This window comes from Cryptomeria japonica, chromosome 11 (assembly GCF_030272615.1).
Source record: "Cryptomeria japonica chromosome 11, Sugi_1.0, whole genome shotgun sequence".
Lineage (NCBI taxonomy): Eukaryota > Viridiplantae > Streptophyta > Pinopsida > Cupressales > Cupressaceae > Cryptomeria > Cryptomeria japonica.
Window position 1 is genome coordinate 57922668 of NC_081415.1, and position 26283 is coordinate 57948950.

At 35.8% G+C, this 26283-nt stretch overlaps 1 protein-coding gene across 3 annotated transcripts in view; it reads left to right on the plus strand.

Annotated features, from left to right (window-relative positions):
* The window catches only part of LOC131051361 (protein MICRORCHIDIA 2), a 219274-nt gene that overhangs the window by 79000 nt on the left and 113991 nt on the right, over nucleotides 1–26283 (plus strand). For all 3 annotated transcript variants that reach the window (XM_057985847.2, XM_057985846.2, XM_057985845.2), the window contains exons 8-12: nucleotides 3849–3927; nucleotides 4007–4141; nucleotides 9463–9561; nucleotides 25860–25964; nucleotides 26097–26258. In XM_057985847.2, coding sequence (XP_057841830.1) covers nucleotides 3849–3927; nucleotides 4007–4141; nucleotides 9463–9561; nucleotides 25860–25964; nucleotides 26097–26258 — 580 coding nt within the window. The remainder of the gene's footprint in view (nucleotides 1–3848; nucleotides 3928–4006; nucleotides 4142–9462; nucleotides 9562–25859; nucleotides 25965–26096; nucleotides 26259–26283) is intronic.

A 26283-nucleotide genomic window follows, 5' to 3' on the forward strand; every position in this document is an offset into this window, starting at 1 on the left:
CTGAAAACCAAATGTACCACCTGTCATAACTTCTGCCCCATGGTTGCATGTTATATCTTCGTCTTCTCTTCTAAAAATTTTCCATTGGGGTCCCACAAATTCTTTATCAATGTGTCTACTATTCACAATCTTCATATTTTTGACAGAGTTTTTTCCTCATGAAAATCGAACATAGGTTCTCTCAGTATATTAGCAAATATCATATCATGTCTCACCTCATAAATGACTGTCATCCTCTTTTTATAATGTTTTGGAGGGAAAATAATAATAAAATAGCAATTTCCTTTTTCCCCTTCACAAACTTCTTTTTCAAACTAAATAATAATTCACCATGTGCAAAAGACCCCTTTGAGCCTAGGCGTCCCTTTGGAGGCACAACTCAAAATACTTTTTTGATAAATAATTATACCTAGTTGCCATCTTAATAACTCCTTAGGACAACTTAAGTAATAATTATTTAATAATTTGGTAAATCACCCAAGTTGAAAAAAGTATCAAAATGAGACAAATGTGAAATTTTGACCATATTAATATGTCACCGAGGACTTAGGACGATGAATTAAAGCAACTTGGGGACTGTCTAAAATAACATGCTTCTCCAATAAGTTTGAAGAAATCCCAAAAAGCTGGAATTGTATTTTCAAAGCATAATGAGGTTTACCATTTACACCAAGACCATCAAAACATTGCTTGACCAATCCTATGCTCTCCAAGAAAGTTGGAGTTATCCCTTACCCAACAATTAGCCTTGGGAAAACTCAGAAAATAGACTAATTGGTCACACACCAATTAGACTTGAAAAGGGGACATTGCAGTTAGTACTTCCATGTTCTCCATATGTTATATATTTTTGTTCCATGGATGGAAACCTACTTTAGTTGGGTGATAACGATAAACATGGTAGAATGAGCCATCTTAGACGCAAACCAATCACTCACACCTAATGTTGGCTTCTCCATATATGCTAGATGCTCTATCTTGATGGTTGTTTCTTCTACTTGCTTAATTTCTTGTGAACTTAAACCTAAACAAGTGGTATTTGGTGTGTCATATGACTATCAATCATTACTTGTCTATGACAACATAAGTGACCTTTTCAAATCCACAAATGTGAATGGAAATTTCAAAGTGAAAATTCATGGCAAGGAATGTCATAAAGGTCTTAGATTATAGCATGGATATATTTTGATGCAAAAGCATCCAAGTCCACAAGCAATCTTGCATCACCTAAAATAGAATAAATGATGGCTAAGAATATTTTGGTTTTATGTGCATTTTTTTGTAGAGATGCCATGAAAAATGGGTCAAGGAGGTCAAAGATTTTTTCAGCTGAACTTGTAGCAAAAGAAAATATAGTTGCATTTTTGGTGATGAATTGTTTCATCTTCAGCAGGGTGTCATTTCAGTAATGCCTTGTTTTGACTTTGGTAGCACTTGTGACATTTGTAGCAAAGCGAAAATGATAGCTAGTAGTGATGACTCATAATGGCGTTGACTTCAAGGGATAATAAAGTTGGCAGGTTTATTCTTTTTGGTGGCTGCTTGTTTCCATATAGGGGTCATACATATTGTTTCCTATTTTGGGTGGCGCTAGGGCCACAACCCATTATCATTTGTCAGATCTTCTTTCTTCTTTCTATGATTGCTCACCTTTTGAGGGATGACAGCTATTCATATTCTCATGGGCAAGTGTTTTTGTCATGATGCTTTCTATTAGAGATTGTGTTCGTCGTTGGATTTCTGAGTTGGCAATGAAAATGATTGGATTGTTACCTAGGGTAGATTTGAATGAAATTCGATCAAGAGAGAAAGTAAAATGGTTGGGGCCATTATCATGGTAATTTAGAAAATAAAACCCATCTATTTTATTATTTTGAGATAGCAAAAAGCAAGTGAGGGCAGTAAGAGAGGGGCAATGAGAGAGAGCGATTGACTCCAAGTAGAGCTTGATTGCATAGAAAATTGGTTGATAGATTCTTGAAGAGACCGTCAGAATGTTCACGCAAGAAAGGGAGAGGTTGGAAAAAGAGGGAAGATTTGGATCAAGAAAGGATTAATTCATTCTGGGCATAGAACAATCTATTTGCTTGTTTTGTGTATCATGAGTTTAGGTTCATTTTAGCCTGTTATAGCTTGTGAAGGCAGTTTTTTAATATTTAATGAATGTAGCATTGTGTTTCTCTTGTTTGGCATATGAAATTATGGGTGAATTTATGCATCTATGACAAAACTGACATTCTTGACATTTATAGGTGATATTATGGGTATCTATAAAAATTTGTATGATGAGAATATGGGATGAGGAATGCCTTTTACTAGGTATAGAAAGGTTCAGTGTTGCAAGTGAGTAGCGCTGATGCCAGAGAGGACGATGGATGGTATTCCTTTTTAGTGTAAACATGTTGTGTAGTGTGAACCTGAAAAGTATACTACACAATTGTGTCTTAAAGGATTTTTGCTGCTCCTTATGCCAAAAATTCCCATTTGTGTTTTCCTAATGGAAGTAGCTATACTTGAGAAAGGATTGACCTTGCCCCAAATGATGCTCTGGTCATCAACACTTTTGTTCCATTTTGTAGAGCGTTCATTCCCATCTAGGGTAATTGTATTACCTTTTTTTTTAGTACTGTTTTTTTGTTTCTCTTTCCAACTTAGTTTGGTATGCTAGCTATCTGGTGCTAAATGATGTGCTAATAGTATGGAGTTGTCCCATTTGATTTTCCCTTCAAAGGTAGTGGAATGCTATCGCTTTTCCCTCACATCTAATAGGGGGGAGGTTGATGGTTGATTAAGCGTTAATGGCGATCGATACAAATTGATAGGTGTTGTTCACAGAGGACTGTGGAGTAAAGTGATTAGGTAATCTTAGGTGGAGATGAACTTGATAATTATAGGTATAGATTTGATTAGCGAGATAGGGTCATTGTGGTTGAATGAGACATATATCGTTGTCACCACAAGCAGGGTATAAATGATCACATGCATGTTGAGTCAAAGATACTTCACCATGATTGTGTCAAGATGAGATGCATAGGTTGATCTATATTGCTTGTAAAAGACCAGGTTTGAAAGTGTTGTAAGATAGCTACCAAAGGTTTCTAGATCATCTTGATCCAATAGTGTTTTGTTAGTATGCCATGTTAGTTTGATGTGTTAGAAGTTGGAACACATGTTACATATATATCCTATAGTTCTATATATGTTAGTGTCATGCAATGTTAGTTTGGGTGGTTGAATTCTATTTGTAAGTAATAAATTAATATAATTTTACTAATCGAGCTTGTAAAATTGTATGGGAATAGATAGTTTGGGTAGTTGTTTGGGAGGTTGAAAGGTGAAAGGTTTTACAAGCCATTGTAATCTTTTTAAAAGATAATCTCTCATGCAATATGCGATTAAGTTATTAGTGGTGTTCAATCTTTCTTTGTTTAAGAAGTGAATGCTATTTCCTACATGGCTCATCCAAACACCTATCAGCACTAGTTCTTCTGATTAATTCTCATATGCTTTTAGGTATTTCAATACACATTTTAGGCATAAAAATCTATATCTTAGTTACCTTCACCATATTGCTTGACCTAGAAGGGACATTAATAGAGGATACATGTATTTCATAGCTTCTTTTCTTTATACTTTTTTTTCATTATGCATGTTTTGCAGCTCTTTACATGTTTCGTAGCCTTGCATATATGGTTTGTTGTTTTCGATTCTTTATGTGTTGTCACCTATCCATCTGAAGCCACCAACAGATTCTGATGATCTTTGAATTTAATAGTCTCGTTTTGGTATTTTAAACACAAATATGAGATTCTGTAAAGCTAATGGTTGCTAGCTTTGAAATTATGCAGCTCTGCTACTCAAAGTATTGGTCTACTTTCATACACATTTTTGAGGTTAACAGGGAAAGATGACACTATTGTGCCAATGGTATGTTATGCTAAAATATAAGCCATATCTTTATGAATACGAAGGATCTATAGTTTTTCTTACATTTCATTTTTTGTAGGTTGACTTTGAACTTCATCCAGATTTGGGAAAGCCAACAATGTTGATTCGCAGCACCAAGGATGATTGGTTGAGAAACTTGAACACGATCATGCAGTGGTCTCCTTACAAAACAGAAAATGAACTTATGAATCAGGTATAAGGGTCTGGGAATACATTCCTGATTGGTCAGTGTCATACGGCTTTAAGTAGAGTGAAGAGATGAATATTTTACAAATTTGATTTTTTTAGATTAAACACTTAATATTAAGGGTTTTTAATAGTTATAAATAAATCAGTAAACTGTTTAATGTTATGCAATGTTTATTGGCAAAGTTGTGATCAGTATCATATGTTAAAATATTCAATGTTCGATGTTATTAAACAACAGAGACAAAGTCTCCTTAAATAGACAAATACAAGATGATGTTTCTAAATGAAACAATCGTAAACTGAAGCTGAAAATAGAAACTAACTAAATAAACTAAAGATGACTAAGAAGACGAAGATGACCATTAAAGAAATATTACAATATTGAATATTCTAATACCCTCCCTTAATGGTCATCGTGCTAACTACCAAAAAACAGATAAGGCTGCCCCCTTCTTCTTAGAACGTTTTGCGACATGAGCCTGCCTCTGACCCTGTCACTGAAATGAGCTTGCCACTGACCCTTCCAAAATCTGGAGAACTTCTAGATAACACAAATCGTCCACAAACTTTTGCAGATGAGCATGACGCCCCAAAATAGATTGCAAGAAGCCACGACTTTTGAGGAAAAAATCGCCAAACCCAAAGGTTGAAGTTCATAAAGCATCGTTTTTTCGGAAAAAACAGTAAAAACCCTAAGACAGGAACACCTGTATCGATGATTTGTGAGGATAAAATCAGGAAAAACCCACAAACAATATTTTTAGGAAGAACTATGAAAAAACCTAGAAATTTGAGGCACAAATCAAAATACAAAACTTCATTTTTGAGAAAAAACGGTAAAACCCAACATAATTTTTTAAGGATAAAAATTATTAAAACCCATCAGAAATTTTTTAAGGGAAAAAATTTATTAAAAACCTATCAGAAATTTTTTAAGGGAAATTTTTTATTAAAACCCATTAGAACATCTCTAGGCGACCAAACAAAGAGGCAAATTGCGTGGCCCTAGTCGCATTGTTGCAGGGAGATGGAGACATCGAACAAGGCCTTGACTCCACAAAGCCCTAGACTGTAGGTACAGAGGATCTGAAATCCTAGGTCGTAGGATGCCAAATACAAATGTGGGTTGCAAATCTGAAACACCACAGTCGTGAACAAAATCCAGAAATCCGAGGGCACGAGAAAACCGGAAGAAAACCTCCACGATCTTCAAACATAGCACCCCATCTGCCCACGTACACAGGTCCACAAACCCACAAAAAATTATTATAGCTCTAAAAGAACCCACAAAATTCTGCAAAGTTTTGAACAAAACCTCCAATGATTTATAAAAAATCGAAAAAACAAATTTCTAGAAAAAAATTCTATATAAGAGGTCACAAATTTTTAAAATTCGCCAAATTTTATGAAATCCCATTGGCCTACTCTGATACCATGTTAAAATATTCGATGTTCGATGTTATTAAACAATAGAGACAAAGTCTCCTTAAATAGACAAATACAAGACGATGTTTCTAAATGAAACAATTGTAAACTGAAGCTGAAAATAGAAACTAACTAAATATACTAAAGATGACTAAGAAGACTAAGATGACCATTAAAGAAACATTACAATATTCTAATATCATATACTGATTGATCCAGGACAAAGTTTGAGTCATCCATTTTTGTGCTTTTCTAGAGTAGCATTGAAAATTTAATAATAGACATTTGGATTATTTCAAAAATAAGCTTTGTTGGGTGTCAAGGACCTTTCTTTTTTGGCCGATATTTTAAAATTTTTCCCTTGCAAAATTGACATGGAGGAAATTGCTCTGCTCTTTCAAAAGCAGGAGCTTTTATTGTTAGCATGTGTCGAGGAGCGATGAGTACTACTTTTTTGAATTGTTGAGATAGTGCTATATATAATCAATGCATGCTGCAATGTATTATGCAAATCAACATCAACAAGACATTGCTATGAAGGAAAACACTCAAGCTCAGAGATGAGGGCCTGGGCAAACTTGGAGGAATTCTCTCAACCTAAAGGAGCAGCTAGTTAATTATCTTGTTAGTTTATTAATTAATTATTGTACCCGTAAACTAGGGGAACAATCAACTATTTGATTAGTTAGTCGAAACTACATGGACAATAGGTTGGTTTTAATGACTAGTTTAGAACCACCAAAATTAATTAGATAGGTGAATTTAAAATAAGCAGCTCTAAATTGTAAGCCTACACACTGTTGAGACATGGACCAGCTAGGACTCGAACCTAGGACCTTCCATACGCTGCTGGAGTGCTCTACCACTGAGCTACTGGCCCCTCTTGGACTAGTCCATCTTCGGTCTGTGTGTGGCTTATTTCCAACACCAACACCCCCCCTTAAGCCACACCTCCTGTGTGCTTGGGGCTCCTAGCCTGGACCTGGCTCTGATACCATGTTGAGACATGGACCAGCTAGGACTCGAACCTAGGACCTTCCATACGCTGCTGGAGTGCTCTACCACTGAGCTACTGGCCCCTCTTGGACCAGTCCATTGTCGGTCTGTGTGTGGCTTATTTCCAACACCAACACACACATCTTGATGATAGATAATGGAGAGTGATCTGAAAGGTTAATTCTTTATTTATGGATATTACATCTTTTCTGTAAGCCTTTCTTATTTATGGACTTTGAAAGCCATTTTAAAGTTCATCTTTCTCGAACACTTTCATGACAATTTTGAAACTGTGTGGTTATGAATTGGCTCTTCACTTGTGAATTGGATGAATTATGTGTTGTGACCTTTAGGTGAAAGCATGACAAAACAAAATCATTGAATAGATTTGCAATAGAGAAAACAAACAATTCTACATGGTATTGGAGAAAGTCATTCTGAATATATTAACAATTTGTTGCTTTGGTAGTCTATTAATTTCTAGATGGTTCTTATAATGTCCGTTGGAGAAAATAAGTGACAAAAAGGAGAGGAGGCTTGGACAATCATTTGACTAGGAATATGATAAGGCTAATTGCTATGGAGACCTAGAGTTACAATTTAGAGGAGATTTTCTTCAGAGGGTGGCATACCAAGAGTCCCAAGGAGTTATGGAGATCATCAAGTAGCTCATGTGTCTTGGATGTGAAATAAATTTTCTATACATGGGGGGTGGGGGATATATAGGGCAAATGATATCACCTATGCAAAAATTTACATTTATTATCATACCAATATATATGGGGCAAATACATAGTGGTGATTTGGTCTTGATTGATGTAGTGTAACAGGCAACAAGTGAAGGACAACCTTCAAAAGGACAAGTTCTATAAAATCCAGTGTTCCACGGGGACGCGTCCCCCCCCTTTTTGGGCGTGTCCCCCCGTCAGAAACGTCTTGGGGACGGAGGGACGGGGGCGTGACGTCCCCCGCCGTCCCGCCACTGCCACCCAAGCGCCGTCGGGACGCGGAGACGTCCCCGCGTCTCCCAGGGAGGCGTGGAGACGTCTCCTTGGGAGACGTCTGGGCATCTCCCAGAGAGACATGGAGACGCCTCCACGTCTCCTTGGGAGACGTTTGGGCGTCTCCCCATCCTTCGAGAGACGTGCATGGAGACGCCTCCACGTCTCCTTGGGAGACGTTTGGGCGTCTCCCCATCCTTCGAGAGACATGCATGGAGACGCCTCCACGTCTCCTTGGGAGACGTTTGGGCATCTCCCCATCCTTCGAGAGACATGCAGACGTCTCTCCAAGGACGGGGAGACGCCCAGACGTCTCCTGTCGCCCCTCGTATATGCAATGTTTAAAATTAAAATTCAAAAAAAAGGTGACTTTTTAAGTTTTTTGAGGGTTAAGGGGTAACTCTAATTGGACGTGGGCCGATAGAAAAATAACACCCGACGCAAGGGGCGATGCCCCTTGACCCCAACTTGGGGGCGCTGCCCCCAAACCCCCATTGAAAAATATAGGGGGAAACCGCGCCGATAGAAGTAGGGAAAATCTAACCTCCGAGTCTGATTAGGCTCCATATAACAACACAACTTAGAAATCTTGGTATTTAGATTTAGTATTTCAAATTTCCTATAGTCTCATTTGAAATGTAATTCTTACATTGTAATACTGTCATACATCTTTTCAAAACTAGTTTTTCAAGTACTATATGTATATGTATAACTATATCAGCACCACCACCCTGCCACCCCCCTGCCGCTGTCCCCCCGCCGTCCCCAAACTTAGGCCCTTGGTCCCCCCGTCCCGGAAACGCGTCCCCCCCGTCCCCCCGTCCCCAACGCCCGTGGAACACTGATAAAATCATACTTATTTGAGGATAGAGGGAAAATACTTATTAAATAAACCCGGAAAGGCATATTGTAGGGTTCTATAAAGTCACCATAGGATGCAATGCCTTTAATTGGATCCAGTTAGACTTGGGAGACTGATTTCATAATTATATTCTTATTTATTCAAAAAATAGTTAATGTTTTGAGGTAGTTGGTAACTATGTAAAAGACCTTCTGATAATTATTATAAATAGTAGTTGAAGCAAATTTGATGGAGCGTAATATCATTTATACTAATTAGTAGTTGTATAAGGAAGACTTTGTGTTAGGAATAAATTGAAGTCAAATGCAAAAATTTCTGTCATGGTTTGATTTTTGATTATGTTTGTCATTAACCTTGATAATGTATGATATTTCTTGTATTATGCAGTTATGGAAAGATGAATCTTCTGAATCGTCCAAGATCATAGTTAATCTTTTCCTTTGCATGCAAATCTTATCCATTCCCTTTATTTACATGAACATGCAATCTTTCTTTCTACAAAATAATTAAAAGTAATGCAATCATGACAAATGCTGATATAGTATGGTGTGTACAGTTATAGATATTGGACATAGTTTTTGTTTTGTCTGTAAATATTGAGTAATCAGGGAGCCTTCCCCTAGAGTGAAGGGGGGACTTTTTCCCACAATCTGGTGAAAGTTTGAACCTGTCCAGGTGACAGTTCTATTCGCTCACATGTTCTTGAACACTTTAGGATAACCTGAAAGGTAACAAAGGATGAACAGGTACATTAAAACCATGTGCAATTAACTTGATCGATTATTACTACTTAGCAACTGGACTTGCTTTCTTTTTCACACTTTATGTACATACCTGCTGCAAATGAGGTATTAAACAAGCTCAGTAGTCCCAGAGTTGGTGATGTCCCCTACATCATTTTGAAATCATGTATATGGTCAAGCCAGATGCTTTGGCTTATCTAGATATCAGTGCATTTACTTTTGACAGTATTGCCTAGGCCTTTATCTTCATTGGAGGTGTGAACAGTTTGCAGTTTTAATTCAATTGTTTTATTTGCAGTTTGAGGACATTGGGCCTCATGGAACTAAGATTATAATTTTTAACCTGTGGCTTAATGATGACGGCATCTTGGAGCTTGATTTTGACACAGACAAGGAGGTATAGCAATCCATTTGCCATTTTTTTTAATTGCACTTGTGATTATTACATGGAATAAGCATATACATATCAGGAAATAAATTGAGGCCTAATGTAAATGCATCATATCCTATATGTGTGTGCTGATGATTTTGTTAGTGTTGTAAAACAAAGCATACATTCTTGGGCATTCTTGGAAATGTCCTGCCATATTTATTCTGCTAATTCAATGTTGGTTTTTTGTCACTACTTTTAGTTGGATTATTACTTTCTTATATGATTACTTTAAGAAGTAGAATGAGTCTAAATTGTTGTTATATATGTTCTTGAGATGAATTTTCCTTTTAAGAACTTTGTGTCTTAATAATACTTCCCAAATGTAACCACTTGTAACTTTATATCTGGATGTCTTATGATTTTTGATCCTCATGGTATGGCTAATAGATCTCTAAATGTCTTTTTTTTATATTCAACTTAATGTAGAATAGGAAATAACATGTGTGGGGATTCTCTCGTCATTGTTAGAACTTAGAACTTTAAATGATTGCAAGTGACCTATTAACTAATATATGCATATAAATACAATATGACCATAGTTACCAGACTTGGATGTGGCACATATTTGACGGGTTTATTTTTGACTCATACTTGTTAAATAGAAACCTGACACGAACTTGGAGATTTGTAAAAATCATGATCTATAGTGATTTTTTTAGGAATCAGATGTTTTTTTGGAATAGGAAATTATTAGAATATTTAATTATATTTTAGTCACCTATATTTAGTTCCTTGTTTAATGGTCATTTAGCTTTTTAGTTAATTAGCTTTTAAGCTTTATTTAGCGTTTAGCTTTTTAGTAGTTCACTTTAAACGACTTGTTCTTAATTTAGAACGTTGTCTTGTAATCTCTATATATACGCTTGTATATTGTTGAATACATTATCTGATTATTGAATCATTCATTCAATTTTTTTTTCATGGTATCAGAGCGGGTCGATGGGATTCTTTAATGTTTGGCAAATTTTCTAATAAAAATTCATGGCCTTCTTTTTGGAATATTTTCCAGATTTTTTTTTATTATTTTTTTATAAAAAAACAATTTTGCTTTTTTGAAGGCTTTTTGAGGGTTTCTGATTCGTGGGCAAATTTCTTTGTGCTAGGCAGCAGTTCATCATTTTTTAAGGGTTCTGGAGATTTTTCGGGCCTGCAACCTAGAGGTTTTTTTTGTAGATTGAAAATTTTCCTAGGGTTTCTGCAATTTTCGACTAGGGTTTTGACCCTTCAGTTCAAGTCGAAATTTTATTCTGGTTGCAGATTCTTGGTGGGTTTTTTGAGACCTCAACTGGGTCGTTGTCAGATATTTTGGGTGCATCGTTTTCTGTGTCTCAATTTTTGAGCAGTTGGATCTGCATTCTGATTTCAGATTCTTGGTGGTCTTTTCGAGATTTTTTTTGGGTTGGTCTCAGATTTTTCTGGGTGCTTCGTTTTTCATGCCTCAAATTTTGTGCCAGTGAATTTGCCTTGGAATTTAAAAATAGTCAACGATTTCTGCTAATTCTGTGGACGTCGGGAATTTTGGTGTCTTCTGGGCGCCATTTATGTTGTACATTCGACCTAGGGTTTCTGCCCTTATTTTTTTTTTACGTTTTTTTGGAAAAAAATCGTCAATATTTTTCTGGATTTTTAACAAAAAAATTAGAGGTAATTTTTTTTTTTTGCAAATTATTATTTTTTTTCTAGATTATTTTTCAGGAAAAATTTCAGATTTTAAGTTTGCAGAAAATTTTAATTTATGGGTTTCTTCCAAACCTCGAAATTTGCGCTTTAGAATTCGTTTCAGAATTCTCCTCCAGGGTTTCGGATTTTTTGTGCAGTTGCTTCTATTCTGATTTTTGAATTAGATTCTTTTGTCTCATGCTTTCACTAGATTGACCTCGTTCAACCTCCATTTTCGTGATGAAATCTTTGACCAACAGCATGTTGAAACACAGTCAAAAGTTAAACAACTACCACCACACCTGGAAACAGTGCATGTTCACGATATTTGAATATTGTTGCCTTGATCAGATTGATTTAGGCCAGACCTCGTCCTACAAGTCCCAAGGTTTTGCTTTATTTTTCCTCAAAAATCAGGTGTTGTTTTACCATGTGATGTCTGGTGTCTTGTCTCATGATGACTAGTTTTTTACCGTGTGATGCTTGTGGTTTTTCCGTGCGACGTTTCAGGGTTTTTTACCATTTTTTTTCCACAAAAAATGATGATTTGTATCTTCAGTTTTGGAGGGTTTAGAATTTTTTCCTTAAAAATTATTATCTGTCATTTGCAAAGCTTGCGTAGGTTTTCTGATTTTTCGCCACAAAAAAAATCATGGGAGGGTTTTCACGATTTTTTCCTCAAAAATTGTTCGCAGGGTTTATAATTTTGTCTTAAAAATTATCTCATCTGTAATTCCGTGATATTCGCATAAGATTTTAATTATCTGGGATTTATCGTTTTTTTCCACAAAAACAATGTTTTGTAATCTCCAATTTCTTGGTTTTTCGATTTTTTTCTCAAAATCGTAAATTCTCTTTTCAAGGGTTCCTATTTCAAGGTTTGACAGTTTTTTCCTCAAAATCGTGCTTTGTTGTAGTTAGTTTGGGTCGCAATTGCCTAGGAGAACATCTGCAACCGTGGTATCTTGCAGTTAGTTTTGGAGTACCGGTATCTTGCAGTTAGTTTTGGAGTTGGTACTCTTCTGCAAAAGGGTTTTCTGATTTTTCCTCAAAATCATGGTTTCAGGTTTCAGTTTGGTTACCCAATGTCAGGTTGGATGGATTCTGGTATTCTTGGTCATTAACACTTTTCAGATCCAGGGAGGGTCTCCACCGCAACAGAGTCTTCTTTTCATTTGTGATCAAAAGACTTGCAGTGTCTTCTGTAGGGTATAACATCACTAGGAATTCTCTCATCATTGTTAGAACTTAGAACTTTAAGTGATTGCAAGTGACCTATTAACTTAATACATGCATATAAATACAGTATGACCATAGTTACCAGACTTGGATGTGGCAAATATTTGATAGGTTCGTTTTGACTCATACTTGGAAATGGGAATCCTGGCATGAACTCGGAGATTTGTAAAAAATCTCTAGTGTTTTTCTATGCACTCCTTGAAATCAACTTTAATGACATAGAATACTAATTAATTACATGCTAATTTGCTCTATAGTGCCATACATGTTCATTTGCTCATGTACATGTGTATATAAGAAACTATGTTGAAGGAAAATTGAAATAATACTTTTAAGTATATAAATATTCATTAGTGTTTTCGATGTACAAAATCATGGGTTAAGATATCCATGGCATCAAAATGGAATTATGGACTACTCCATAGAGGAGCTTGCATATAAACCAATTTTGGCTAATCGCCATATTAGAAAATGGCTCTCTAACTTTCACAAGTTGTTTCAAGACGATTGTGTTTAGAGGCGAAACAAGTCTCTGCAACCTATAATAGAAATTGAAGCCAAAATGATTAGAATTTAAATACAAACTTTAAATAAGAATTGGAATACACAATCAAATTACGAAAATCAAAAAATGTAAAATTTTATACGAAACTTACCTTCAATAGCGCCAATTTTGAAAATGATCTAAAAATTCCTTGAGACATTGTGGTTAGTGATGAACATCTAGATGTCCTCGGCCTTTGCATACACCGTTTTGATCCAGTCAATTTTATTCCCAATCTTTTGTAGTAAAAGATCTAGTGAGTGGACTGCACAAGGTGTCCAAAAGACATTTTGATATTGTTCCCAACCAACAACCCTGCAGCTCTACAATTGTTTGCATTGTCCACTATGACTTGAACAATGATACGGGGTCCCATTGTCTCAATGGCTGTGATGAGAATATCAGCAATACATTGTCCATCTTTTACTTGCCCCTCATAATCCACGACACTCAAAAACATTGCCCCTTTAGGGGACACCACTATGACATTGATCAAGGGATGATTTTTGAGTCTTTCCACCCATTTGAAACAATGGACACACTTGTCTCAATCCACGAATCCCTTATAGATTTCAATGGGACTTCTACTCCCTTGACCTCTCTTTCCAACAAGGTGCACCTAGGCCCTTGTACCCTTTTGGAGCTTCATTAACTTTTTTCAACATCTCTTTCTATTATGGGGAGCGAACACAATTGAAAGACAACCTATTTGCATAAATACATATTGCTACATGTTGGTCCTCAATGCCTTGACTCTCATTTTGAAATCCACATTCCAAAGGTCCCTTTGATTTTTTGCGTATAGTGGGTTGTTCGCTTTCAACATTAGCTGTGGTAAAAAATGGGCGGTTTTCTACCACAATAGTGGGATTAGATGGGGGCTGCATTCCCTTTGATTTTTTTTTGGAACAGGCTGATTTAATCTATGCGTTTCTCGTTCATCTGCTTCTTGCTCCATAATATATCCTAACATTGTCTCTTGTGGTATAGGTACACCGTCTTTTCTAGGGCAATGTTTTATGCCTCTTTTAGGTGTTCCACACAAATGGGCTTTCACCTGATAATATGAACTCGAGTGTTGCACATCACATCCCTTGCATTTCCAAATGTATCCCTAACCTCTTGGAACCGGTTGTATCATATCAACATATTTCCATAGAGGAGAATTTGGATTTGCTTTGAAGTTTAGTTGTTGACTTGTGGAGGTAGAACTAGTTGCCATTTTGATTCCTAAGGCAAGAAATTTTGTGAACACATTCAAAACAAAAATAAAAGAATGGGAAAAAAATAGATAAACAAAACAAATAATTTGTTTCATGTGTAAAACAAAAAGGGAGAAAAAAAAAGGAAAAAATCTTACCTCTGATAGTCAATGGAAGGTTGCAAATGCATAGGAATGAGGGTGCAGTTCTTATGAAGCTTTAGTGTTCGATCTTCAACTCCCTATGTTGATGCAACAAGCAAAAATTTGCCAAGGTCACTTTTAAGGTTAGGGGATGGCAAAAAGTCGAATTGAAACTCAAAAATTGTTTAAAAAAATGTAAATATTTTTCTTTTTGACAAGTCTAGGTGTTTGGGTTCGCCTTGGACGAACCGGCCCCTATTTCGAAGTACCCTGGCTGCACCCATAGGTGAATTGGATCGAGATCCTAATCGGGTGTGAATTGGACTTGGATTTCGCTAGCTTGGGGGCAAACCCGACTAAGAATATAGCCAAATATATTGGATAGAAATATTATTATAAGTTATAACTATATTGTATTGCTGATTTAAAATTATCACATTCAGATTGTTACAAACAAAAACAGTGACATTGTTAATATCTTGATATATTTATGCTGACCTAGTCAAATGTACAACTCATACTCCAAATCAGACCTCCTTATTTCCCCTTAATGATGTACAACACCCTTAGAGATGTTTTGGACTCTTGCACGTGAATATACATTCCCAAGAAACATTAAAATTGGTATCTTTTTCACTTCTTTTTTCACATTGTTATCCTTTTCTTCATATTTTGGCTCAAACTCATCCATTTTTAATCATCCATTTTAAATTTTTTTTTTTTTTCAAGAGTATAGCCCCTAAACCCCACTTCCGGCCCTTGGGGAAACACAAGTGCATTTCCATGCACCCCTTCTATTGTTGGGTTTTTCTCATATCTAACACTTTGTGTAGCTTATCATTGCTATCCTTCAAACCCATTAGGGTCTCCACTCCCAAACCTCCAACAGAATTGGATGCAATGGAGGAGGAAGAAGAATATTTTGAAGATCAAGAAACAATTCATCATCATTTAGATATTGTAGCAGTAGCACCTTCTAGTTTGAGGTTTCAAAAATTGAGTTACATTAGGAGAGGAAAGAGAAAGATGTAGATAGTATTTGGTTGTTTTTCTTATTTTGACATATCATTATATGTAAACATTTATAAACTTATGATATTGTTATACATTTGAATTTGAAACTGTGTATGAAATTATGAAATTTGAATAGTGAACTTTCAAACATTGAGTGTTTGAAGATCATATAACATGTGTAATGTTTGAATTATGACAAATTGATAATCAAATTAGGCTCCTATGTTCTCTAAATCATTTAATTTTTTTTTTGTTTGTAAAACTATGGTTTCCTTCTTAGCCAAGTCCTAGCTGAGTTTTTTGTTGAGTTCCAAGTCTGAGTCCTATTTTGGGTTGCCAAGTCCATGCCGAGGCAGAGTCCTCAAACTATGGTATCAATGCCCTTTAATTTGGTATGGCAGGTCAAAATATATGTTTATCCTCCTTTATAAGCTGATATTCCTTCAAATAAAGCTGCGGTAGGGTTTTTTTAATGATTTAATACTGGGACTCGCCATGGACTTAGCAAACCAAAAAATTGGACTAGGACTGGGACTCGTGAAAGACTCGGCAAAAAAAAAAATGTAGTTTTACAAAAAAAAACATAAAGAAATCAATGCATTTGAAGAACATAAGAGCCATAATTGAGACATTACACATGTCATATGATCTCCAAACACTCATCATTTGATATTTCATCATTCATACTCATAGTTTGAAACTCTAAAATGTATAATAGCAGCATAAGTTTATAAATGTTTACAAAATCACATATAATGATATGTTCAACTCCAAATGTGAAAAACAACAATGAACAAACTAAAGAGAAGACTACATCTTGCTCTTTGTATTTCTCCTAATATAGCTCAATTTTTCAGGCCTTGAGCTTTAAGTAGTAGTAGTGGGTGTTGTGGTACCTAAATGGTGAGATGATTCTTCTTCTAAATCAAAGTCCTCATCTTCATCCTCCATTTCATCCAATCTTGCTCCTTCCACTTCTTGTGCTGCTCCTCTCTCTATTTCTGCAAGTTCTTCTTCAATAAGGAGGACATCATCACCATCATTTTGTTCATTCATGGTCCAATCACCATATGGATTAATTTCATAAGTCAATGGCCTCATGTGAAACACCCTCCACCTTTCTAACTCGAAGGCGAAGGTTGTACCGAACGAAGACAAGATCATTGGGCCGCTTTTGTGTCAATCTATTTCTCTTCTTTGTGTGAATGCTCTCAAATACACTCCAATTTCGTTCACATCCAGAAGCACTGCATGGCTGAGACAAAACACAAATGGCTATCTTTTGAAGATTAGGCGTGCCAGCACCATAATTCTCCCACCATAAATCTACAAAAAACATTTAGAAATATTAGAATTGAGAAAAAAATGTAACAATCAAGTTTGTAGTTTTTTTCTTGCAGTATTGAACTAAGTTACTAAATTTTTTACTTGGTTGTTGTTTTCCTCTCCTATCAATTGCTAGTTGTGATGAGAAGAGTCTCCCCTCTGCACTCTTGTAAATCTTGAACAATGAACATTTCCAAATTCATAAATAGATAGTCAAAGTGTCAAACTCAAATTCAATAATGAACATTTCCAAATTCATAAATAAAGATAGAGCAATTGCAAATGTCAAATCTCACCTCCAACTCATCAAGAACCTTGTCTCTCAAATCAGGATCAGGTGCCATCTTATCAATGCATGCAATAACACCTGCCATGGCCTCCTCATCAGCCGTAAATGAATCAGAGAAGTAGAATTTCTGGTTCAAGAAGTAGGCGAAGGCATGTATCGGCTGGTGGTGTTGGTTTATCCACCTACGATCAATGATGCACCAAAGGATTTCACATTTTCTTGTATTTACACAATAGTAATGTGAAATGGCCTCTTTGGCCCTATCCATGACCTCATAAATGAAACCCATTGGCATGCCCTGTCCATTCACCATACGAAGAACCCTTACCAAAGGTTCTATTACCCAAAAAATGAAAATAAATGTTAAATTAGTACAAAATTAACCCCTAAAAAATAAAATCAACAAATAGACAAGATTGTATAAAGTTTACTCTTGTGTTTGTTAGTTACCGCAGTCAACTCCTGTCCACTTTTGCTGAACCCTTTATTTATCAAAAACAATGCTCACAATCTTCTCTGCTTCAGGTCTTTTGGAGTATGCAGACTCCAACCAAGCATCAGACACAAACATCTGCTTAAGATGAGGAATGGCACACTAAGAATGCTCTGCAAAGTGATGAAGTGGCTAGCGAATCGTGTCACTCGAGGTCGCACAAGGTCCTTGCCATTTGTGTGTTTTCTCATCAAAGCAAGCACCCAAGTATGGTTGTAGATGAATTTGGTGTCACTTCTTGCATCTTCAACCACCTTTTTCACCCATCCAATCTTCCCAATGTTCTCTAGCATCAAGTCCAAGCAATGTGCAGCACAAGGACTCCATGTAATCATATGATGCCTCTCCATAAGCATTCTACCCGCATATACATATGCAGCTGCGTTGTCCATGATAATTTGGACAACATTCTCAACTCCAACTTCCTGAACCACCCCATCCAATAGATTACACAAAGTCTCTGCATTTTTTATTTCATTTGAGACATCAATAGACTTTAGGAATACCATTGCACCATTTGAAGCCACCAAGAAGTTGAGAAGAGTCCTATTCTGTCCATCTGTCCATCCATCGGATAAAATGTTGTGTCCTTTTCTCCTCCGATATCTTTTTTGATCATCAGTCACAACTTGTGTATTTTTTACAGCTTGCTCTAGCAATGGCCCATTGAAGTCATGACTTGTTGGGGCCTTAAACCCTTTACCCGCAACTGTTAATGCATTAACCAAACCTTCCCAATACAAATTGTTTGCTGCATTGAAAGGTATATTATTGTAAAACCAAAAGTTTGATGTTGCTATCTTTGCCTGTTCATACTTCTCTCTATTCCATCCTGTACCTTCAAGTGAAGGTTGTGCACCTGGAACATTGCATGGTACAAAAAAAATAGGGCCTGATCCAAAAGGAGTGCCACTAGCCTCACCCTCATTGTCACCAAAAGATGAAAGTGACTGACGACCACGAGTATGACCAATGGGACCCGAAGTGGACAATGTGGGATTCATTGTAGCTGCCATGGTTTCTTTTGTTTTTTGCGTTTCTTCCTTTTGCATATCATGCTCAGCAAGAAGGGCCTTCATCTCTCTAATAATCTCAGGAGTTGTTTTGGGGCATATCTCCACACCATATCTAGGTATTTGTGCAAGGTGAAATTTTAATCTATTGATTCCACCAGTTATCCATTTCGTACATTCGGTGCAAGTGACCTCCCCCTTTTTGCTTCCTGGAATCCCATATTTCCATGCTTTATCTCTTTGTCTTCCTGACCTTGGGGTTGCCCTTGGAGTTGAACTTGCCATTGTTGATTTAACATGAAAAAATAAAAAAATAAAAAAATCAGCAGGGTTTTGTGGAAAATCAACAAAAAAAAGAACAATTTGTGAATTTTGATGAGATACAATTTGTATATTCAAATCTTTGAAATAACTTGTATTGGGCTGTACAGAAGATCACAACTTCGTTTGTGGTATGTGATCAGATCTTTGTCTTTGATTAAAATCTGTGAATAGGTTCAGATTGGATAAACAGAAAGTGTTAGATCAGAATATAATTAATGTTTCAAACAATCACAACAAATGTTTGATATGTTTGTATAAAACATTACACATACAGCAGGTTGCTATGAAGATGGCATGGTTCCTTGATCAATTTTTTTCTTGTCAACAATATATAGAAGATTATCATTTTTTGTCTTTATAATGTTGTAATCAGACTTAGATAATCTCAGATATTATATTTGTGATCAATGAATTGATGATGAAAATCATTCATTACTTCTACCAACATAAGACAATTATAAAAAGCCACCACAATGGGAATATGAAAAGCTATGATGAAAAGGAAGTTGGAAGTAGTTGGTAGTTAGAGTTGTTAGTTCTAACCACTTAAAACTTCCTAACTATATGCAGTTTGTTGCATCTACTATATAAGAATTTTCATTTGATGATGGAGTTGTGTTGAAATATGCGTGAGTCTAAAAAGAAAAAACTTGTGATTTGCTGAAGTCGAATGAGTAAGATTTGAAAGAGTTTAAGCAAAGTTCATTGTAAGGAACATGGAGTGAAATACTTGATGAGGAAGACAAAGACTTCAAAGATCATTTGCAGTGTGAAAGCATGAAGGAAAGGGCATATACGTGTGAAATTATAAGACAATAAGCAACAAGTTTTAATGTCTCTGGTATTGAAGTTTCAATTAGTATTTCAGTACTGTTGGTGTATGTTTTATCATATATTGAACATTAGAATAAAATACCCAAGGATACTCAATCCTCTCTTGAAAAATCACTGGTTATGTTAAGATTGCGAGAAGATCATATGGCGATTCCAAGGTTTCTTTTGTTAGGTCTTGACATGTGGATAAACTCAATGGGCGTTGTGATATGCTGGTATACACAAAGGGACTTACGCTTGATTCGTTCAATTCACAATGGATATTTATCGTTTGAGTTTTGGATCATGGATTTCAAGAAAACTGAAAAGGGGATACGGTTTAGAAATTCTAATCTATTCCTAAGAATTTAGGAGACGGTAAAGACTGGGTGAAACTAATAACAACACTTCGTTTCGCCACACTTAGGACAACTACGCAAAGCATGTGCAGTCTTCTAAGGTTGTGCTTAAGATTTTCACACTTATGAATAATACCAACAATTGAACAATATTACTCAAAGTAGAAGTTAGGCATCCACATCAAAGCTCAGGCTAACTTTACACATTGAATGAAAATCATCCATCCAACAAAAGTATGAGCAGAAGTTTCACCAATCTAAACTATCAAATCCTTCATTCATCTAACGTACATGAAATAAAATCTAAACTATGATGAGGGATAAGAACCATGCCAACTCCAAAATAAAAGAGATAATCACCATCAATTCGAACAATACATTACTTATTACTTTGGCAATTGTATGCAACAATTTACTTATCCCAACATGTTTGGCAACATGCTCCCGTAATTTACAAATGAGGGGTGAGCTCAATTTATAGGTTCCCCAATTACAATTCAATGGCCAGGATTGATTTTCAATCAACGACCGAGATTAAAATATCCTAACCCTAATCAAAGTTTCCCAAAATAGGTCAAATATCCGTCGGATGAGAGACAAGTGGCACAAGATGCTATTTTTTCGGATTGCACCCCCTTCTTTTGCTGAGAGGCAGTGTGTTCAATGAACCTGGACATGCTGACCTAGAACAATTGAATATTCTCCTTGAATTCTCCAATTTGTACTGAAAAATTGCCTAAGTATGGAAATTTGTAGTCTTCTTGCCACCATTTGCTTTTGATTGGGAGCTTATCTTTAATTCTTTAGGAGATGAAATCCTTCAAGAAGTCTGAAATTTCTTTTTATATTTTTGCCAAGCTTGAAGACTTCCTTTCTTGATGCCTGGAATATCTTTCAAATGCCTAGGATTTTGGAGAAAAATTCCCCTGTGCCTTCGCCACAATGAAGCAAATTGGAACTTTTCTATGAAATATTTCCCATACTTAGCCAAATTTTGGCGAGCCAAGATTTTGACCATTTCTATGCGCAGACACACTTTTCCTGTAGATTTGCCTTCAATTCTGGATCTGGCTTGTGTTGAGTAGAACAAACTCTGCCTTTGGACAAGAATTTTATTCATCTCCTCTTTATTATCCTCTTTGTTCTTCTTCTTTCTTCCTGTTTCCTCTCCAACATTTAGTCAAAATTTGATTCTTTTGGTTGTGGAAAATTCCACCCTTAGCCATTTTTCATGTTTCAAACTTTTATTTCCAACCCGTTCAATTAATTAATCCTTGACTTCATGTGCTACTTTGTCAAATTTGTTTTTCCTTTTAGTCATTTTCTCTCTTTGGGATGACAAGTTGATAGTCTTCATGTCTTATCCTTAAGCCATAGGCAAATTTTTATGTTTTGCCTAAGCATCTTCACATATTCCATTTATGCCCAAGTAAACTTGGAATGTCTTGCCAACTTGTATTTGATCAAACTTTCAAGGTGTTTGGACAATTTAACCTAGGAAATTTCAATTTTCCTTAGGCAAATTTTCATGTTTTCTAACTTTGTCTAGCTTTCTTTTTGTCACCTTGGGCTAGGCGGACTTTGATATTCATTAGCCATTTGTCCAAGGCGGACTTTGTGACTTCTTTGCCATCTACCTCTTGTGCCTAGCGGACTTCATGCTTCATTGGATCTTCCTTGTGTTAGGGCGGACTTGGAATGTTGATGGACATTATGCATAGGGCGGACTTGGAAGAAGCTTGGACAGATTTGCTTGCTTGACTTTATTCGTCTGCTTGTGGCAGACTTTGATCATGCTTTTCCAAGGGCGGACTTTGCATTGCCTTGGACATCTTTTCCCCTTGGAATAATGTTTGAACATCCATCTAGGCGGAGTTCATGTTGCTTGTGCCACACACTTGGTAGGGTGGAGTTCAAGTACGCTTGGACATTCTTCCTCATGTGTCTAGGCGGACTTGGATAATCCCTTTCCAAACTTGCTTTGCTCTTCCTTTGGCGGACTTGGAAGAAGCCCGATTGCCATATTTTGATCAATTCCCATCATGCTTTTCTTTATGGCTAGCGAACTTCATTGGTACTTTACTGCCTTAACCTGCAAAAACACATGAAAATTTTATATTATTTTCAGATTTTAATTCTGATTTTTAATCCTCTTTTATGTAAATTTCACTTTCAGCCTATTAAAAGGTTAAATTTCTGCAAAAAAGCAAACTGAAAGCGAAGGAATTGATCAAGAAATTGATAAAATAAGACAGAAAGGTAAGAAAATTCAGTGAAATTCAGATTTTAGGTCCTCTTTATGACTGAAATTTACCTTCAACTCTGAAATTCTGTCTTAAAATCGAAAAAAACACTTAATTTCTTTCATGTGCCAAATTTATTTTCCAACTTGCTTTACACTTCCATGTGTTGGTGTAAATAAATATTCATCATGGATATTATTACACTTTACTTAAGTTAACTTAGGATAATGCATCTCTTCGTAGTTTGGATATAAGACACTTAGGGAAGTGTGCACATAAAGATATAGCTTGTAGGAGAAATTTCACCTTTTGTGGTCTTATCTTGCTGTTACACTCCACATTCGGTGGGTCATCCACCTCTTGTGGAATATTATATTATTTCTCCTACCCACCTCTAGTATTTCTTACCTACCCTTGTTTCTCATTGAGCCACGTGTCATGATTGTGTGCTCGTATATCCATATGGTCTTGCCTACATAAGCAGACTCATATTCATTGTATTGAAAAATCCAGTTAATCAAATGTATATTGATGAGAATACAGTTTGTTCTTGTCATTCTATGTCTCTCTTTATGCTTTTCATTGTGCCCTTGATCTTGGCAAAATCTCTCACCATGCCTTATGTTATTTATCATTTTTTTTTAATTTTTTCTTCCAACATGGTCTAACCTCAAGTAGGAGTTTAACTAACTCTTGCCAAGAGTTAATTAACCATTGGTAGGAGTTTACCAAGTGTCGGACATTTTTGCTTAATCATAAGTTGAGCCCGACTGATTCTTGGACAACTTTCTTATGCTCTAACGGACATTGATCTTGCCTAAACATCTTCCATACTTGACATCCTTGGGCGAATTTGACTGATCATTTGCCATTCTATTTGTCTGACTTTGAGCTTTGACGAGCTTGTCTAAGCATCTGCCATTTTTACTTCTCCAACTTAGGCGAAATTTTCAATGTGCCATACCCAAACTCATCCTCTATACTTGATCAACAATGTTCATGCCATGTTGATACCATGCTGGTTCATTTGGAACAAAACCCTAATTAGGGTTTCCGCTCTGCTTTTTGCACTTGGAGACCTCATTTTCCAAATCTGAGAACATGGGTAGTAATAATTTGGCATGAAGATCAAAACCTTAATCTCAAAAAAAAGCAAAAATTTCAAACCCTTGTTTTTTATACTTAGAAGCAAAATTTTTCGAATCTGAAGACATGGGTAGGACTGATATGACCTAAAGAACAAAACCCTAATCTTAGAAAAAAGCAACAATTTCGAAGCCCTGCTTTTTATACTTAGAGACAAGATTTTCAAATTCTGACAACATGGGTAGTAATGGAATATCTCGAAGAACAAAACCCATATGCCACTTTCAAAAAAACAGAAAAAAGCAGGAAAAATAGAAATTTCTAAAAATAGCAGGTTGTTAGAAATGACCCAAAGCAATTGCGATCCTCGTCCTTCAGACCTTCTAAGCACTTTGACAACATTCATACATGATTTTGAGCATGTTTTCTCAACTTGGCCCGGGACGAATTCTCAAAAACTCTAACTCCTCATCGTAAAAAGACTGGTGATTAGCAATTGCGACACCAAAGCAAAACCCTAAAAAGAAAAAAAAAGGGGGGGTCCCCATTTGCAATGGGGCGATGTGTGAAAAAGGTCACAACAAGTACTAAACTCACAAATTTATCACAGTACTGTTTCAGTTTTAAGATGTCACAGCAACTAAAGTTTTCATGAGACGTTTGTGATCAGGCATTTAGTGAAGTATTATTTTCAGATTGCTTACAGTATATTTATAGATACACACAAGGATATGTTTTAGTTTGGCTGTTTGGATATATCATTTTGCAGACCTTCAAGGACAGTACATCTTTGCTTTGGTACATTCTTTTATGCAGAATTTTAAAGAATATATGACTTCCTTATCAGTATATAATCATGCAGATTTACTGAGACATCAGATTAATCTTCAATATATGTATGATTTGATGATCAAGGAAAACACATTGTTACAACAATCTGTCAAGAACATTTAAGCTATTTTGAAGTAGACATCAAAACGCTAATTGTTGTATTCTGGGTTGATGTTCTAATGATATTGAGTTGGTGATCTGAGAAATCTGAGTTGGTGCTCAAATCATTGAATTGTACCTTTGATTGAGTTGGTGCTCATATAGATAGGAGTCTGGTGACTCCTTAGGGTTGGTGCCCTCAAACTTTGTAATTGAAGTTTCAATTGTGAGGCTGGATTAGGACAATAGATCCTAGTAGCGTTCTCACCATGGTTTTCCCATCCTGGGTTTCCACGTAAATCTTGTGCATTGTTGTTATCGTGCATCTCTTTTGTTTTTCAGATTGAAGCTCTTTAAAAGTTTAAGTTGTTTGAGAATTAATTAGATAAGGATTGAAGTTTTATTTACTACTGGTTTACCTTGCCCCTCTTAGTACTAAACCTGTGTTCCACAGGAAGGTGAACAGTTGGGGATCAAATGGTATTCATAACAATTTTGTTCTTATAATAGTATTGTAATATAGTCTTTTCTACTCTCCTTATCAAATCAACAATAGATCCTAGAAAGTGAGACACACTGTTCTCTTTGTAATACATTCCTAGCACCCATACAATCCTTTGTCAAGATTTATTCTCTCATGTAATATATCCCATTTAACCTGGATGGAAGAATTCATTCTGTTATCAATTTTTTCATTTATGTGTGCTCATGTCTACATTTGTTTTCTACCTTCCCATTGCATGTTAAATATAATTTGCAAATTAAGTGGATACTAGTTTATGGTTTGCCTCTGTGCATCTCCTGGGCTTGGCACAGATCAGTCTAAGTTACTGTGCAACATCACATAAGCTATAAGAAGTACACTTAAACAATCTTATGCTACCAAAAAGGTGAAACATAGAATATGGTATCCTGACATGATGATAGCTTTTTCTCTCCATATAGAAATAAAAAACATACTGAAATCTGCCCTGCCATTGGCTTACACATATTTCCTTTTAAAATGTTCAGAATATGATTTGTGTTGGTTATGAACCTGTAGTTAAGATCTAATTGCCATTAAGTAGAATTAGAACATTCTTTCAAATATATTTTACAATCATTTTATTCAAGGAGTTTTGCATGGCAAGACTTACAAAAATACTTGGGTACTAAATATTGAAAATTAGAGCAGAGTACCTTCAATTCAAAAATTTTGATACCCAAAAAACAAAAAATCATATGTAGAACATCTTGGTCAACCAAAAATCACAAATATAATGTCTAAACTTTTTATTTACATACTTAGTGAAAATTTGAAGCATGTGAAATGAAAAAATTGTAAACTATTGCCCCTTGCATCATAAAACTTCAGATGAGGTTGAAATGTTTTCTGGATGCTTGTTCCTACCACGTGCATGGGAAGTCTGTTATGCTAAATTATACAATATTAATATCTTTGTGCTTTAATTAAGTGATACTATGTATAGCTTGGTTAAGCTCATAAGTTGATTCAGTCAATGTTGAAATGTATTGGAGCTTCGTTATCAAACAATTTCATTTTTCACTTTCCTTTCTCAAATTTTGTATTGCTATGGGTTATCAGGATATACGGTTGCGAGATGGAGGCAAGCCAGAAAAGTCCCTACCCTCTCAAAAACTAAAATTGCTTCGATCCAGTATTTCATATCGCCTACGCTATTCATTACGTGTTAGTTCACAAAGCTTTGCTTAAATCACCAAGATATGTTAATTTTTGTTATATTTACAAATGAAACTAGTTTATCAGGCTCTGAGAACAAAACCTAATAGATCTAATGTATGCTTTAATGTCTCTTGGCAGGTGTATGTTTCTATTCTTTATCTAAGGAAACAACCAAAATTTGAAATTATTTTAAGGGGAAAGCCTGTAGAGCACCACAGTATTGCTGATGATCTGAAATTGCCCAAAGTTATAACTTACAAACCACAAGTTGGAAATGTTTCTAAGGACACAACTATGGAGGTAAATTTACTATCTTGGACATTTT